The 14,398-nt window shown below is 43.5% G+C and overlaps 1 protein-coding gene across 5 annotated transcripts in view; it reads right to left on the reverse strand.

The window, feature by feature from the left end:
- TNN (tenascin N) overlaps positions 1–14,398 on the reverse strand; it is a 41,051-nt gene that overhangs the window by 26,560 nt on the left and 93 nt on the right. For 2 of the 5 annotated variants that reach the window (XR_002441076.1, XM_021404477.1), the window contains exons 1-8: positions 12,560–14,379; positions 8,681–9,135; positions 7,432–7,809; positions 5,358–5,621; positions 4,287–4,472; positions 3,735–3,824; positions 1,934–2,197; positions 518–781 (exon numbers count right to left, since the gene is read on the reverse strand). Coding sequence is in view for 4 of the 5 variants with exons in the window: in XM_021404477.1 (XP_021260152.1) it covers positions 518–781; positions 1,934–2,197; positions 3,735–3,824; positions 4,287–4,472; positions 5,358–5,621; positions 7,432–7,809; positions 8,681–9,092 (1,858 nt within the window). In the remaining variant the exon portion in view is untranslated. Of the gene's footprint in view, positions 1–517; positions 782–1,933; positions 2,198–3,734; positions 3,825–4,286; positions 4,473–5,357; positions 5,622–7,431; positions 7,810–8,680; positions 12,001–12,559; positions 14,380–14,398 lie in introns of those variants that run through there. The other 3 variants (XM_021404478.1, XM_021404479.1, XM_021404480.1) reach the window with 3 other exon arrangements.

The raw sequence follows: 14,398 nt of genomic DNA on the forward strand, positions 1-14,398 counted from the left end.
ACGCTCATCTTCACAATGTTATAAGCCAACAATGGGCAGAGCACTACATCATCCTTACCAGGACTGACCATGGAGGAGAGAGAGCAAAACGGTTAAGAACAACTGAGGAACTCCTGCTGCAAGAAAAGACATCCTGCATGCTGTTAATCTCTCTGCACTTCAAATTATTCATCTGTAGAAAGGAACTGAGCATATCCTTTTTCAAGGGTTAAGGAAAAACTAACAAACTGAAATAAGACCAGACAAATACATGAGATGCCAGAATGGAATGGCATCGTTTTCACAGGTGAAGACCACTAACACACTACTAGTAATCACCATGCAGCTTATTTGTAATACACACAGGTAATTATGATCTCTCTGTGATAAAGTTGAATGAGTTTCAAAGCAAGACGCATTAACCCAAAGATTATATCTCCTAAGCTTGAATTTCCTTCTGCCATGAAAATAATAGACTTATTCAATGTTAAGGCAAGACTGGGCTGTAGCTTATACTCTTAACCTACTGCCCTCTTACCTGTCATAGCCTCAGTGCTGGCCCTCTTGCTGTGTTGTTCTCCCTTTTCTGCCCAGATGCGAATAACATACTCCATGCCTGGCTTCAGTCCCACGAGGGTGGTGACATTCTTGTCTTTCTCCACTTCTCTCTCCTCCGTATCCCCATCGGCCGAGGTGTAATTCACTCTGTATCTGTCTATTAAAGCCTGGACTTTGTTCCAGGAAATTGTGATTGCATTCTCTGTCACCTGGTCAGCCAACAGTTCAGTTGGGCCGTCAATCTCTGTAAGCAAAACTCTTCATTAGAAGTTTTAGTACAGCACTGTGGTGATTACAATGCTCTAAAGGTAAAGACAACATAAGTATTATAGGCAGAGCTATTATATCTTATTAGACTAACAAATATATTTGGAAAAACAGAGGAGCTTTGGGAAATTATTCTGTGCCCAAAGATCTTGTGAAGAGCCTGTGTGTCCAAAAGCTTCCTTGCTTTTCCTCCAACCCACACTACAAATCTAGTAGGAGTTTCACCTTTAGCTACAAACCACGTTTTGATAACACAGTGTAAATAACCAATGCTTAAGCAAGCCCCACGCCTATCACCATTTGTGGCCCCAAATCATTTTGTACGCTTGGATATGGTGCAAAGTAGAAAAAACACAGGAGTTAACAGCCTGCAAGTTCTACCCATGCTTGACGCCTTGGTACAAATCGATTGTGTTTATCTCAATGTACACGCTTATATGTCATGAAGGGAGCTTCCCAAACATCCCCTTGGCCACTTCTGCCACAGAAGTGCAAACAGCACATAGACATTTGCAAATAGTCAGTAGAATCTGCTCCTACACGGCCACACGAGAACACATCAGGCTTGATTCTACAAACTGAGCAAAGCAGTGCTTGGAGGGGTTTCCCAACAGAGCTGCAGATGCTGCTCACATGCCCTTGCAACTGAGGCTCCCTGTCACCACGTGACTGCCCTGTTAAGGAGATTTCATTCCCCACACGATTCTAACCTTATGCCATGAAGACCCACACATTTTGTTTTTCCTTTTTAACAAACACTGTCATGACTGACTGTGCAAAACCCACTTTACTGCCAGGCAAGGTCACAAGAGTCACAAGAGCAGCCTGGAGGTGGTTTATGGTATTTTTAAGACATTTTTAATGCATCATAGTTATAAGGCTTTCGTTTTCATTGTGTTTCACCATTCTCTGTACTGACAGAAACTAGTGCCAAGCCATAGTGTCTGCACATAACAGGACTCAAAACAACCTTCAGCTAAGCTGGAAACCTGTCAGACACGCTGGTAAGAACAAAATGAATTTTTTGCCTCACTAAAACCTGTGCAATACAGAAGCTGCACTGAAACAAGTAAAATCAATAAAGGAGTTTGAAATTCAAACCCAGTTGCCTCCTGCTGCTGCACCTTACCTGTCAGAGCTCTGGTGCTGGCTTTCTTGCTCCTGTGGGGTCCCTTCTCTGCCCAAATGTGGATGGTATATTCCATGCCTGGCTTCAGATTCAGTAAGGTGATGATGCTGTTTTCACTGCCTACCTCTGTTTCCTCGGTGTCTCCATCAGCTGAGGTGTATCTCACCATGTACCTGTCTATGGGAGCCTGGACTTTATTCCATGAGACAGTGGCTGTGTCCTCTGTCACTCGATCTGTCACCACATTGGCTGGGCTATCAATTCCTGAGAACAACATTTTGAAATGCAGGATTAGGAAACTCCATCTAAATTAAACCACTACAGTACCTCTCACGGCATGTACACATTTCTGCTCTAAACAGCTAAAACATAGTCACCTGGATGACCATGAGAAAGAAAGGCATCCCTGAGGAACTGGTAGGGTCAGTGTGGGAAGAAATTGGGCTTCTTCTACCTTTAGATGAAACCTCCCTTCACTCTTTGCAGAAAGGTCTTGCAATCTATGTGCCTCACCTTCCTGGGGTAATAACTTCAGCATTACCTGCATGCCTGCAGTCCTCACAGCATCCTTCCTTTCTCTGTCTCCAGTGTCAGCCATTTGTTGCTCCTTCCTTTCTGCCTACCCTGCAGACCCATCTCTCAAACTCCCCCAGGCTACTCCTATTTTAGGTGATGAATCAGAGTTTAGTGCTGGCTCTTGCAATAGCCTTGGTGTTTGTCTTAGTTCTAAATTCCAAGTGTTATATAAGAAAATGAGCAGGCTTACTCACTGTGGATTATTTTTTTCAAAAATTGTTCCTGCCCCCATGCTTGCGAAGAACAGCTTGAAAACATGAGCCAAGAGTGTTCACAGAATCATAATAGCATAGAATATCCTGAGATAGAAGGGATCCAGAAGAATCATCAAGTCCAACTCATGAGAGTTCAAAATAATGGGAGAAGTCTTTAAATGACAGCGAGGAGGCTGCAGGTTTTGTGTGACATTTATTTTAATTGAATAATTTACAAGGCAAACTCAGGTGCATCAGACCTGATTTTGTATTTTTCAGTGTTTGGATGCAGCATACCCACCCTTTGGTAAGAAAACAGATTTTCAGAGTTTCCAGAACCTTACAGGTAGAATGAGAAACTGAAATTTCTTCAAGATCCCTTTTGTAATATAATAAATAGCTCAAAAATATTCTGCCATGTTTTCAAAGAGCCTGAAGCACCAATGAACCAGCATGTTTTTCAGACCTGCTTAAACATTCAGGTCTGGAATGGCTGAGCTGCCAATTACAGGAAAAAAATATCTGTCAGGTAACAGCAGCATCCTCTACTGTTCAGTTCACAATCTAATGAACAGAAAAATGACGCCACAGCCAGGGAATACAGGGAGGAAGAAGAACTTACCCTCTTCCTTTCTGCTCCTAGACTCAGAGGCCAAACAAATCACTAGCAGCTAACAGCTGCAAAGCAGTCAGCAGCAGCCATACCCGGATTGGAAATCATGTGAGCTAGGTTTCAGCAAGGTCAGTCTTGCCAATGATCCAGTTAGGGAACTCACGAACCAGCAAGCTCTGTGATACTGCAGGACCCACTCTGAGCTCATTTCAGGTTAAAGGTAAAGTAGCTCTAAAACCAAGGCCTAGGTTTAGCGCTTAATAAACAACAGAGACAAGTTTAAATGAGGTGATAGCAGCCCTGACAGCAGTATGCATACAGAAACAGTCAACTGAGTACCTTTCACATGGTGACCTTGACAGAATTGTCCCCAAAACCTGTAGTAAAAGCATTATCATGAAAGAAACTTTCCACCTACCTGTCCTGCCACTCACTGAGGATGGTTTACCCTCTGTATCATCTCTCACAGGTGTGACAGTAACCTCGTACTCCATGCCAGGTTTCAGGCCTGTAATCAGATGGTAATTTTTCTCAAAGAAAGCTCTTTTGTTTACTGTCCCCAGTTCTAGGTTTGTAGCAGAGAAGAACTGAAAACGTGGATATCTATCTAAACTTCCTCTCATCTTCAGAATGCCTTGGAAGCATTCTTGGTCCAGTCTTGCCATTAGGGTCTGTATTAACTGAAGTAAGTGAGAATTTCTGTAACATTAGTATTTCCAGTTCTGAAATAGAAGAATATAATTTATCTTTAACAAGGATAGAATTAAAACTGACTGTTTTGAAACCTGTTATCCACAGAGCACAGAAAGTTTCTCCCTGTGGAAGGACTCCCAGTAGATCTCATCCTGGCATACAGCAGTCCCATGGTGAAGGAGAAGACAAAAGAGAAGAATCATCTCAAAACTATGATCAAAATGAATCACTCGTGCCACTTCTCCCTGCCCAATATGGAATAGTCACAAGTACTCACCAGTCATGACGTATCTGCTCTTGGGGTCACTGCTTTTGGGCACCATGACCTGCTTCTCATCCATGCCCACCAGGGATCTGAATTTCAGCCTGTAGTAATCCACATCCATTGGTGGGTTCTCCCACTCTACTTCCAGGGAATACTCCGTCTCCTCCGTCACCCAGATGGCACTGAGTGCAGATGGGACTGGGAAGGACAGAACAGAGTGCCATGAAGAAGTAGCACAAGCATCAAAAGGTGAACGTAAGATAGGAAGTTGCTAAACACACCTTCTCCCTCCCCAGCTTCCTACTCTGAGACCTAAGCCATTTTCCTCAGCCAAACTTAGGAGTTAAGTGAGTATGGCACAACCACTATTTCAACAGGAGTGGTTTCATCCATGATAACACACAGATTCAAGAGTTTTCTGTCTCTTAGCTCCCACCTGTTATGCTAGAAATAAGAAAAAAAGTCAAAATAACCCAACTTTTCAATGTTTTTGCCAAGTGCAGGCAGACAGCATGCTACCAGCTACTAACAAAATGGCATTCAGTCATAGAGACTCTGCTTCAGATTCAGTCTTTCCACACCCAGCTCACTGTTCTGTGAGCATCTGGGCCATTCGGTCCTAGGAAGAGACTATGAAGAAAGTTTACTGCAGCAGGCATGTCTGGCAAATGACTACCTAGAAATGATGCCCTCCCTACTTTGAAGCCCCTTCACCCAGTCAAACAGTGCACTTTTCTTAATAACATGTTGGCTTTTCGTATGCTTCCACTCCTGCTTCCTGCAGTAGGCCACATTATCAATTCCCTGGAATTCAGAAGTGTCAATGCCAGTCAGATTCAGAAAAGATAAAAGGAGAGACGGGAAATTTGCAGTGCATCCAGCTCCAGAAATACAGATCTAGAAACAGATTCTCCAGAAGAGAACAACAGCAAAAAACCGAGATAGGGATCAGAAAGAGGTATTGCTCTCCAGCATTCAGACAGGGTGCTCCAAGCTTGCAAAGCCAAGCCATTTACTCTGCTCAAATCTAGCATGAAAGACCTACAAATCTTAACTCTGAAGAAAAAGTCTGTCTGTTCCTACCTGTACTTGCTTCTAGATGCATGGGTTCACTGGCAATCCCCTTCTTCACGTGACGAAGTGTGACATTGTATGTGGTGCTAGGACGAAGACCCACAATCTCATAGGTGAGCTGCTCTTTGGGCACGTGGACTTGTTTCTCCAGTGTCTCATGCCCCACTGGGTAATAGCTAATGAGGTAATTATCCACATCAATCATCTGATCCCAGCTGACAGCCATGGAATCCTCTGTAGCGTTCAGCAGCTGCAAGTTCTGAGGAGCAAGCACTAGAAGAAAAACAAACAAAAACACCGCAGTGAGGATGATGTGTTACAATCTGTCCAGGACTCTGTGAAAGCCACTGGGATTCTACTGCAGTGGGCATCACAACACAGACCTCCTCATTAAGTTAATGTTGTGCTGAGATACCAGAAAACTTCTAAAGATATTTTTATTTGAAATGCCTGTTTTATTCATCTTCAGGTATCCCACAACACTACCTTTGGGCAGTCAGTAAACCAAATGTCTAGAAAGAGCACAAGTCAGTATCTGCTGTTCAGAGTGCCCTTGTCATCAACTTAGCAAGGAATTGCAAGGCACTAATTATCATGCTTGGTAGTAAGTTCTAGATGTCCAGACATGCCGGTTACCATGGCAATATACATCATGATGTTTTTTCATGATCTGAGATATATCAAAAACAAACAAAAAGAACAGTGCTCAGTTTAAGTCCCAGGTTGCAAAACTCTACTCCAAACTGGAACAGAAAAGGCAATTTGACAGCTATAGAGGGGAGAACTTGGCTACGGGTGCTGACACAAGAAACATTTGGTTCTGGACTTAAAACAGTTTTTAAACTGGCAGTAGAAGCCTATTACTTAGAAACAGCAGCAAAATGGATTGTGCGATATGTATTAGCTCTGCAGTGCTTGCTCACTTGAACACGCAGAGAACAGAGGGCACTTTCACAGCCTATCAAACAGCAGCAGGTGCAGTGTAAGGAAGATGATCCAAGGCTGGACCCAGCCAGCCCCTCGGAGAGGCTGCATGGGGAGACAGGTTGCCACCTTTGTAAAGGTGCTGGCCCCTGAGCTGCAAATCCTGGCCTGCTGAAAGGACAGGAGAGTGCTGCAGCCACAGAGAAAAATCTCTGAGTAGTGCAGAATGGATAGGAGGAATGAAAATTCCATGCACAGCTTTTGTTTCAGTGAAGAATTTGAGCTAGTAATCCTGTATAAAAGGTGACTCCTTAAGCAGACAGGTCAAGTCTGAGAGGTGAGGGATGACAGGGAGCATTAAAGCTTGCCAGTAAGGTCACTGCAAACCCCCTATTGAGCACCAGCTGCTGCTTGGTGTGTGGCTGTTACTTACCTTACTGAGCAGCTGTGAAAGATTAGACTAAGCAATGATGTGCACAGAAAGCAAGGTGGCTTTCAGGGCAAAAGGCTGAGCGTTAAGGCCTGGAGTATGAGTTTGTGTTTATAGGGAGATTATAGGTTTTTCAGAATAGGCACCAAGCCATCCAGCATTAAGCAGAGACTGTTGGATGCACACTTCAAGGTGAGCTCAGTCCACCTCCTCAGGCAAATCCTTCTGCCTCATAACAGAGTAGTGTAAGAGTTTCCTAAAGCCCTTGCTTTCAAAGGGTGGTTATTTAAAGGCGTTATGTATCTTTCATCTAACAGGTTGTTATCAAATCAACTACCTTATCAGCAAGCAGCACACACTACAGCAGCCATAATTTCACCTTTTATTATCTCACTTGTATGTCAAGAAACATACTTAAACTTCCATCTTTAATTACAGGATCTGTACACTGTACTGCTCTCTCCTTCAGCCACTACCCACAGGTTTGTGCTAGCCCTGCCTTAACCTGTGTTTTCCTATTTCCTCAATCCAGAAACATTTTCCAGGCAATTCTTGAAGACGTGGGCTACTCAGCAATCCCTGAGCGCAATCCCATCAGGAACTCAGAGGGGACTTTGACAATTCCAGGCTTGGCTTGCCTACAGGATCAGCCCAGCACTTCTACAGGAGGGAAAAGAGAAACTCAGAATGAAAGTAAGGAGGGAGAAATAACGCACAAGCATGTCTTACCCTGGGAGCAGTCAGGGCCAAAGAAACCCTCATGGCAGTAGCACTCTCCTGTGTCACAGAACCCATTGCCACTGCAGTCCCCGGGACATCGTTTCTCGCTGCAGTCCTCTCCGATGAACTCCTCATTGCACTGGCAGACCCCTTTAGTCGTGTCACAGATCCCATTGCCGCTGCAGTTCTCAGGACAGAGCTGCTGGCTGCAGTCCTCACCGAAATAAGGCTCGTCACAGATACACCTCCCTCCATCACAGCGCCCACGGCCGCTGCAGAGGTTGGGGCAGGTGGGGAGGGAGCAGTCACTGCCCTCCCAGCCCTCCGCACACTTACAGCTGCAGGTCTCATAGAGGAACGTCCCATGGCCGCTGCAGTGCACGGCACCTGGCCAGAGCAGCACCGCAACGTGCAACAGCAAGGGTGATGCACAAAGAAAGAAAAAAAAAAAAGAAAGAAAATGAACACACCTTCTCATTGATCTGTTCCTCAAGGTCGTTAAAGGGAAAGCATAACTATATATGGGCTGAAGAGGAGCTGAAGATATCACACTGCCCATCTGCCCCTGGTCCAAAGAGGGCCCTGCTCCCTCTTGTCTCTCCCAGTGCATTTGGCTGGAGCGAGCAGGAATACAAATTCCACAAACACACCAGACAATCAACTAGAAAGCTTTCCATGGCCTCTAAGTTGAATCTTCCTGGCTGTAATTTAAGCTCACCACTTATCATCACTGTTATTATGAAGATGGAAAGTACATTACTCCCATGTGCTAAGAAGCCACACTTGAGAGAGAGCCAGTGGCTGCCAAAAATCATCACCAGGAACTGCCCTTCTAGACAGGTACCCAGGAGAAAATAAAACTACTAGTTGTCAACAAATGCAAAATTCTGGAGGCAGAAATGAGAAAGGAAAAGATGGTAACAAGAAGTGCCTCCTTTATCTTCCACCCTCCCCCAAAGTTCCTCCATTTAATCCTCTCTCTCACCCAAGTGTAACTCAGGAACTGTTTCGTTCCATTGCTAGGAGATGCCAGAGGGAGATCTCCCCTGTGCTGGTTCTAGAAATGGTGCATTCTACCACATTTTGGAACCTTCAGATTTCCTTTCCCATCACAAAACCACCACCCTGTCTGCAGGACTCAAGCTTTTCACTCGTAGAGAACTCCCATAACTCTTATGAAAGCATTCCAGTCCCCATATCTCTGCAGAAAACAGGCTATATGTAGAAGATAAAAACAGACACTTCAACTGTTACATACCCTGGCTTCCCCCACAGCACTTCTGAGGGCTGCAGACTTCTCTCAGCTCTGCAACTTCTTTCTCCAGCTTCTCCATCCTCTCAAGAAGATCTTTAACGTGGGCCAGAGTTTCACAACCCCTTCTGGGAGCATGCACATGGATGTTGTGCCTAAAGATGATGTCCTGCTCTTCATTTTCCGCAGCCTCACCAGGATCTAGCTGTACCCCACTGTTGCCTTCGTGCTGCAATGGATCTGCCTCCACCTTGATCTGGGAGGATGCGGGCATGTCAATCTTGTAGGAGTGGCTGAAGGATATTCTTTGACCATTGCTGGTGCAGTTTTCGGGTGCAGGAAGGTGAATGGCAGATGTTTGAAGAGCACAGCATAGCAATATCCCAACAGGGAAGGCAAACCAGCTCTGGAAATCCATCCAGCGGGTTTTCAGGGGAAGCACTGACCCCTAAACAGCAAAGCTGCTTTCAAGAAGAAGGAAAGAAAACATAAGAGATGTGATCATAAAGCTGGTTTTCAGGATTTTCTACATTACTCTACTTTGCCTCGATTCACTATAAGGTTGGTTAGTACCTGCAAAAGAGTCACACTGTATGAAGTAGATGCAAGAGTGCTTCTAGACCCCCCTGACTTGGAGCTTTAAACTTGTATTTCTTAAACAAGACTCCATATCACAGTCCAACACAACTATTAATTATGCCATAACCCTTCTCATCCCCCTGCAGCTAAAACAGACATTGAGCCAGTCTCCTAGCTGTGCTCCAGATTAAGATTACCAAAGGCTTTCTGGTCATAGTAAGTCCTTTCCAGCAGCACCTCAGCTAGCATAGTTTTCAACTAGAAGGTTGGTAACTGTGGTGATGCTGTGCCCATGAAAAATTCAGGAAGCTGTCATTTATCTTTCAGTACAAGGAGTTTGGCTTTGCTCACTTTAAATGAGGTATCTTTCCCAGGACAGCAGCATTTGAGGCACAGGTCTGAATGTTATAATGTGAAATATCAAAGGAAAACCATGAAACCATGGCAGTAGGTGTCAGCCTGTACAGGAGGTGATACAGACCGGGTTAAAAACTTTGAATTTCATATCACAGGAGGCAAATACTAAATGCCACCATATGTGACTTACTGAGGAGTTATGTTATTCATAGCACAAGAAGAAAACAAATCATCATGTTTCTGACAATCACGCTATCCTGGGTTATGGTGAAAATAAACTGTTTTTGTGAAATCTCCTTATATTCACCTTCTCTCGTCTTCCAAAACCTTGGAAAAATCCCTCCCATGAGGTCCATGCCCTACTGTTGGTAGTACACGTACAGAAAGGTCTCTCTCATACTCAGAAACACAAAGCTTTGGTTGCTAAAGTAAAACACAAACACAACTTTCATTTTATGCATGCTCATACCTATACTGTAGACCGCTCTAGAGCCATCTCATCTCTCTCCAAGCAAGATCTTCGCTGACATCAAGAAAAGGGTACAGATTTCATTTTTTTTTATTTTTATACGAATTCAATAAGACAATCATCTCTGCTTCTCATTCACAAGCAGCAGTTTGCTTTGTTAATCTCCTCCCTCCTCCATTCAGCACTTACCTAGCAGATTTAATTTCCTGCAAGAGAAAAGGAGTGGGGAGAAAAGGACTGCTCACTGCTGAGGAAGGGCTTCTTCCCTACCTCCTTTATTTCCAAATCTGGAAATGAGGAGCCAGAATCCAATCCTTGTCCCTACAAAGCACAAGCAAAATCCCTTCTCTCAGCACTAAGTGCTAAACAGCATTCTGGGTTACAACATGATGTCATTACTAAGTAGAGCTTCCTGAGAACCGCAAATTGATCTCAGATTTTCCTCAGCCTGGAGATCATTCATGAGGAAAAACCCTCGAACATATGGATTTCTGTCAAGCATAATGAAAGGGGAGGACAGCTATTTTGGCTTCTTCATCATGTAATAAAGAGATTTTCCCCTGCTGTTAAAAAGAGCGGGTTTAACTGACTCATTGTGGAGAATATCATGTCATATACATACTGAGCAATGACAGGAGACCAAGGAAAGGAAGAATTTAGGAAAGAATGTCTAGCAGTCAGGTCTACAAAGCTAGAAAATATCCTCCCAAGGAAAGGGATGGAAGAATCGCTGCTCACATCTTTCACTGCAGAAAGAACAATATAACCAAAGCTGGAGAGAACCTACAGTGGAACACTTCTGCAGCCTAGCTCTGTAAGCTTTTCTCCATCCCAAAGGTCAGCACTTGAGGATACGGGGTGCAGGCCTTTGCAGAATGATGTTCTGGGGAAGATGCATGACTGGAAGCTGCCATAATCTAGGCAAGAGCTGATGAAGAGCTGGCTGTGGGTACCAGCAGAGTGTCACCAAGTGATGTGGATGGACATGGGAATGAGGAGAGTAAAGGGGCTTGAGGTCAGAGGAGAAAAGAAATGCGGGTCCAGCACAGATCTAGGGTTGCAGAAGGAAAACAGAGACAATTATAAGATCAAAGAGTGAGTAATGGGGGAACTAACCACGGTGGATGATTAAAGAAAAACTGCCCAACAAACCAAGACCATGGAGAAAGGAAATAATAATTTCCAGAGATCAGGAGGCCTTCCCAATCAGCAGAGTGGAATACGTATGTATGGGCACAGCAAGAGTTATGCAAAGCAACACCAGAAGCAACACAAATTAAAGCTGAAGGAAAATAGCCAGAGAAAAAGGAGATACAATGCAAGAAGCCACTGACTTAGATCTGAGCTTAGTAAGTGCCAAGGGCCAGAATATCGTGCTATTTTTGCACAGAGTATTCTGCAATCCTGAGCTAGAACCAACGCTGCCAAGTTGTACCACAGTACTGGAAACACAGGAGTTGGCAGTTTCCGAACTGCTGAGTTAGAGAAGTGGGAACATCCAACCATCCTAAAGCCAGGGGAGGGTTCTCGAGAACCCACAGATATTCTTTTAACTAATTCTTTTGCAGTGTCTGATAAGGAAGATGTATTAACCCTTCCCACAAGAAGGGCAGATTGCTTCTGCCACTATATATACTCATTACAAAATGTATAGAGAATTAACAGTAATTTCACTTTCATTAGTTAGGATCAACATGCATTTTATAACAATTTGCCTAGCTCCCTTCTGTTAAATCATTAGTTTCCAGTTTAAGTCAATTGGTCTTTCCTGAAGCAAATCTGTTTTGTTGCACGTACAGTTCAAAAATGTTCAGACATCTGTATTTGATCAATTTTACCTACCCACAGAATTTCACATTTTATAACTAGCATAAACAATAAAGTAGTATTATTATGGAAATAGTAGCGTATTCCATTTTATGTGGTGAAGAACTTCCATTGGCTTCCACCAGTGAGTCTGGTTCATTTAATTTTTTTTATTATTAATAGCATTTGTTGTAATTATGTAAATGTGATCAAACTCCAGCTTCACCTCCTGAAAGAAAGGGCTTTAACAACCATCACTATAACATAGAAATGAGAGCCTAAAGTAGAAATTGCCAGGAACAAGCACTCTAAAATAACTAACTTGCAGGTTAAAACCTTGCTCCATTAAAGTCAATGGCAAAATGCACATTCACTTCAGCAGCTATGTTTCATATTGTTGGAATAGACAGCCTGTGAAACCTTAATCCCTTCGGCTGGGAGCAACACTAACTACTACTGCTCCATACACTATCCATTTTGCAGCAATAAGACATCCACCTAACAGAGGATTGCTGATGTTTGTGCAAGGCTTTCAGAGCCGTAAAGGGCAGGCATGTACTACAGGATGTCAAAGAAAGAATGGATGGGTTTTTCCATTCAGAAACAACAAGAATCTCAGGCAAAAAATAAAATAAAATAAAAAAACAACCACCAAACTAAAAGATTCCTCTTACCCTTCAAGTACTTTCAGATGCCTGTTTCAGAGCCCTTCTGATATATCTGCCACTTGCAGAGCCAATCTGAGCTAGCTGAAAGGTCACCAAGCTCTCTCCTCTTCCCAGACCACTCCACCAGTTCCTGCAGTGAATTTAAGTCCCCATGCATCAGGTGGAAGGAACCAATAAGGTCTCCAAGTGTTTGCCCGGAGTGTTTCCCCCACTCAGTCTATCCTACCAGCAGAAAAAAAAAAAGCCTGTCCTGTTCACTATATGCTCCACCCCAAACGGAAAGCCTAAAAGCCCTTCCAGACCTGTACATGTGGCAGAAAACATCTCAGCGTGGCTATGGAGATTCAATGTTCACAAGCACTTTGAAAAAACTAAACGATGTGAAATTTTTGTACAGTCAGCATCAAATGCAAAAAGAAAACTCCTTTAAAAAACTGCAGTACTTAACATAAAAATTATAATTATCTGGGAAATTAAAAAAAAACTCGAGGACTTAAAAATAAGCAAAAGAAATGCCAAAGCCATTACTTCAGTACCCAGAAGATTATCTTAGGCACATATGTTATATGTACCAGTTTTTAGATAAAACCTAACCAAAGATTCTGATCAGTTGCTTTACTTCCCTGCAAGAGAAACTGTCTGCAAAAACCTCAAGACGGCAAGGACTATCTATACACATGAAGACTTTACCCACAGCTGGGTGGGAGTGTGAACTAAAACTCCATTTCTCACATCAAAACAAAACACTACAAACTCTCAAGGAAGTGTTACACCGTCCCACCCTCTCCACATCCCAACCCACCAAAAAGAGCCCACGCATCTAAGCTTCTGGTGCACCTCAACCTTCTTTGGCAGCCCCACTCATACAACAGATACGTGCTTTCTCTCTAGAAACCTTAACCCTAAACCCAGACAGTGACCAGATCCAACACATGGGAGAAATGCACTTTCTTTCCAAACCCTAGCCAGAATCCAAACATTAAACTTAATCCAAACGCTAAACCTGGACAGAGACCTATTCAGACAACCACTCAGAGCTCCAACATCTACTCCAGCTGGGATCCTATAAACAGGGGCCCACAGATCAAAGCTTCTGGTACACATCAAACTTCTTTGGTAGACCCTTCCCAACACCACTCAAGTGGGGATATGCAGTTTCTCTCTCTCCAAATCCTAACCCTAAATTGAACCTTAACTCAAACCCTAACCCTAGACAGTGACCAACACCCACTCCAACTAGGGATCCCACCAAAAATGGCTCACACCTCAAAGCTTCACGCACACCTCATTCATCTGGACCATCCAACAAGCACACAGAAACCAAAGGGAAACATAAAAACATACTAAGCAACTGATAGTGTGTTCTAATGTACAAATGCCCTTTGATTACATTAAATGCCTTTTGATTGATTACATCTGGTTGCTTGTTTAACTTTCTGCACCCATTTTCTACTGACTGATTTTATCAGCTGGAGAGATGCAGAAATAGGAAATAACGAACAATATAATCAGAGAATTAATCTTGATTTTGTCTCCTTGCAAACAACAGAAATCTTCCACGGTAGTCACGCATCTACAGACCACTCCGCTGAGCAGCAGCCACCAACACCCTGAGTTTTGAAGATAGGTTTGCTTTTGTGCCAGTTTAATAATATAACATATTTCAGTGGTTTCAGCTCAGCACGTTCACAGCACAAAAACCCTTAGGTCAGTTAGCAGGCAGCGAGCAGCACGATAACCTGCGAGCGAGCCCAGACACGGCTTTTCGACGAATCTAACGAGCTCGCATGAACTGAAAACGTACTCAAAACCATGAATTCAACGTTAAAAACGTAACAGAAGCGC

This window comes from Numida meleagris, chromosome 7 (genome assembly GCF_002078875.1).
Source record: "Numida meleagris isolate 19003 breed g44 Domestic line chromosome 7, NumMel1.0, whole genome shotgun sequence".
In the NCBI taxonomy this organism is placed as follows: domain Eukaryota; kingdom Metazoa; phylum Chordata; class Aves; order Galliformes; family Numididae; genus Numida; species Numida meleagris.